This window comes from Rutidosis leptorrhynchoides, chromosome 11 (assembly GCF_046630445.1).
Source record: "Rutidosis leptorrhynchoides isolate AG116_Rl617_1_P2 chromosome 11, CSIRO_AGI_Rlap_v1, whole genome shotgun sequence".
In the NCBI taxonomy this organism is placed as follows: domain Eukaryota; kingdom Viridiplantae; phylum Streptophyta; class Magnoliopsida; order Asterales; family Asteraceae; genus Rutidosis; species Rutidosis leptorrhynchoides.
The window spans coordinates 159101807-159105064 of NC_092343.1; the positions used below are offsets into that span (position 1 = coordinate 159101807).

At 33.5% G+C, this 3258-nt stretch overlaps 1 protein-coding gene across 1 annotated transcript; it reads left to right on the plus strand.

Moving 5' to 3' along the window:
- Nucleotides 1-969: 969 nt before the first annotated feature.
- Nucleotides 970-2450, plus strand: LOC139875130 (putative F-box/FBD/LRR-repeat protein At4g13965). Its single transcript, XM_071862494.1, has 4 exons — nt 970-1393; nt 1657-1760; nt 1932-2096; nt 2205-2450. The coding sequence occupies exons 1-4, from the start codon at nt 970-972 to the stop codon at nt 2448-2450; spliced, it is 939 nt and encodes a 312-aa protein (XP_071718595.1).
- The last annotated feature ends 808 nt before the right edge of the window (nt 2451-3258 follow it).

The following is a 3258-nucleotide window of genomic DNA, read 5'->3' on the forward strand; positions in this document are numbered from 1 at the left end:
TGAAATGAATTGATTCATGTTGTAATTTTTTAATCGACTTTTTATCTTCTTTAATTTTATTATGTAATTCACACATTCTTTATTCCAGTTGAATTCGTAAATCCTGGTTTAACAATTCGATTAATTATTTTTGCTATACCTTAGCTAGAGATTTATTCAAAAAATATTCAAGTAACCGAAATTATTACAAGCCTTAAAGTAAAGTAGCAGGTTTGTATATAATGATATTTGCATCAATTAAACTGGTCCAGGAATAAAAGATGTGAAATAGTGAAAGCGAAAATGTAATGCGTTGAAAAATGATAAAAGATAGAGATAGAACCAGTTTTTTTTTTCTTATTTTTTTATTGAAGAACTGATAAGACAGTAAAAATTAATCGTTGGCGCTAGTTATAAGTTATAACTCGGTAGGTCTAAGTAGATGTTGTTGTTATTAATTCCCCATTTTCACTCTCTACTTAGTTTTAAGTTTGTTTGGCCCGCAGCTTGCTTTTCGATAGTAATGTTGCTTTACGATGGACATTATTACAACCATTTAAGATGTGCACTTTGTTTATTTCTTACCCTTAACAACCTTAGAAACCTTCTTGCTCAAATACTCAACTTTATAAGTCTTGATGCCCTCTGTTTATTTCTGCAGTTGCCACGTTTTCTATCTTTGAGATGTGTGTTGATATCTCTACATTTTCCTTCCATAATTTTGATTGCTTATATTTTGACTAACATTCCATTGTATGTTGCAAGGAGAATGTTCAATTTTGATGATTGATGCAAAATGGGCCATACTAATAAGAAAGTTAAGAAAAATGCTTTTAACCATCAATAATAATTATAGCAGAAAAAATATTGTTTTTGTCAGGTGTCGTGTTATTGAAAAGTTCATTTACAATAACACATAAATTAAGAGTATTAGCTATATGTCAACTTGTTTTCCTTTTGAATAACACATTCTGCGTTTTCTTGAATGTAATGACAGGTAACAATATTGAGGACACACGTTATAACAATACTGAAGTGGATAAAATCAGTTGCTTGCCAGAGAATTTGATTGACTTGATTTTCGAGAAGCTCCCGGTTCAAGATGCTGTGAGGACACACGTTTTATCAAAAAGTTGGAGGTACAAATGGACCAAAATGAGCTCGGTGGTTCTTGATAAACATTTCTCAGAAAAGTTTGCCAAAAATGAAGCTTTTGGTCATTATGGGTTTTTTACCATCTCAAACCAAATCTTTAACTTTATCAAGGGTCCTATCTTAAAGTTACATCTCCACATAACAAACATGGCTCTTGATAGCTTCCAAGAAGTCGATCAGTGGATTTTATCCTTGTCAAAAGCCGGTGTTATTAGGGAACTCGTCCTTACTGTTTTAAACCAACGTTATCAACTTCCATGTTATTTTTGTTGTTGTCTAGAATTGAGAATGCTAGAACTTGAAAACTGTATCATTAAGCCACCACTCGATTTTCAAGGATTTCTCTATCTCGAAAATCTATGTCTCAGGAATATTGAATTTGGGACTAACTTGCATGGAGCTATCATGAACTTACCACAACTTAAGATGTTGAAACTGGTTGCATGCACCAATGTTTACAATTTCAAGATCAAGTCTACAAAGTTGTTTTGCATAGTAAATGCCTTGGTGCGCTTTGTGTAGCTATAGGTAAACCCATTCAAGGAGTTGAAAGAGTTAATTTGGCTAGCTTGTTAAGTAATATGCCATGTCTTGGGGATTTAATTATCGACGGGTATTTTCTACAGGTATGATTTGAATTTTTAATTCTAATATTTAATTTTTGTTCTTCATCATATTGCCTTTGAGCAAGTGAACTTTACCATTCCACTTCTGCGTATAGTTAGTTCTCATATGTTTTTTCATATCGTCTTCCATATCTTCTTTGGTAACTTAAAATCTCACTTTCACCCTCACAGTTTTGTATTGCAGAAAACATTCCCAAGTGGCTTCCACACCCGGCTAATTGTTTAGAGTATCTCAGCTTACACAACTTTAAATTTGGTGATTTAAATCAACTTCAAGGTGTTTCATGTATGCTTCGTAACTCGCCTAACTTAGAACGACTTGATTTCGATAATCAGGTAAAGAGTGCCAAACGTTTTCTCTTGTATTTTTGTGTTGTGTGTGCTTATATAGTAATTTAAGATAGGTGTTTTAATATACAATCTCACTTTTATTGTATTTCATAGGGTCTTCAAAACGAGCAACTGGATGTGAATCCAGCATCGACTTATTTGGAAGCTTCTGACTGTTTGGACCAGAATTTGAACCGATTGAAAACTATAAATATTATGCATGTAGAAAGATCAAGGCCTGTGTTGGTCTTTATAAAGCTTTTACTTCATCATTCGCCCATTCTTGAAAAAGTATCAATTCGACCCAGTGTAACCGTTGATGCTCTTGAAAAGTACAACTTCGCTAAGGATGTTATGTAGTTCCCACGAGCTTCCGCAAAAGCAGAGCTTTTCTACTTGGATCCTTAACCACAATCCGTTAAGTTTATATTACATTGCATTTTATATGCATACTAGTTATCGTTGACCATCGCTTATGTTATGTTCTCTGTATATACTATATAATGTTAAACCTGATTGGTTTATGCTTTAAGCGTTTGAACAGCTTGCTAGTCAGTTTGATTTGATACAAAATGAGCTCAAACACTCCTTGCATGATATAGTTCTTTAATAGCTTTTTCTTTTTTATATTTTGAGAGCTGTGTGTAACTACTGGTTGATTCGAACTAATCAAACTACTTGCAAGAATGTTTGAAACACAAACTTCATATGTTCTTATTATGGAGACAAGTCCTCAAAATAAATGGCTGGTGAATTTAAGATCAAGAGAATGATATCAAACAAACACTGCATGATACTTTAGTAACAAACATCCATGAAGGAAATATTTCATACACTGATTTGGTTGAATACAATATACATATTACAACAACAACAACAATACACAATTCCACTAAAGTAGAGTATGGGGGAGGTTAGATGTAGGCAGTCCTTTCCTCTACCCTAAAGTAAAAGGGAAGTCATTCTTCTACCCAGGATACCTATCGGTCCCCAGGTAGAGAAAGTCGTCCCTCCCTATTTTGTAGAGCAGAGAGGCTGCTTCCTAGGGACCTCAGACCAGAAAGAAATATGAAATCCGATATGTGAAGTAAAAATATACAAGTAAAGTTGACAAAATAGAAGCTTTACCATGAATAATGTATACTCCAATACGATATATATAGGTAAA

Coding starts and splice junctions, on each gene's coding strand:
- LOC139875130 (XM_071862494.1), top strand. CDS start 970: ATGACAGGTAACAATATTGAGGACACACGTTATAACAATACTGAAGTG. Junction 1,761..1,931: donor TCGACGGGTATTTTCTACAG/GTATGATTTGAA, acceptor TCACCCTCACAG/TTTTGTATTGCAGAAAACAT. Junction 2,097..2,204: donor GACTTGATTTCGATAATCAG/GTAAAGAGTGCC, acceptor TGTATTTCATAG/GGTCTTCAAAACGAGCAACT.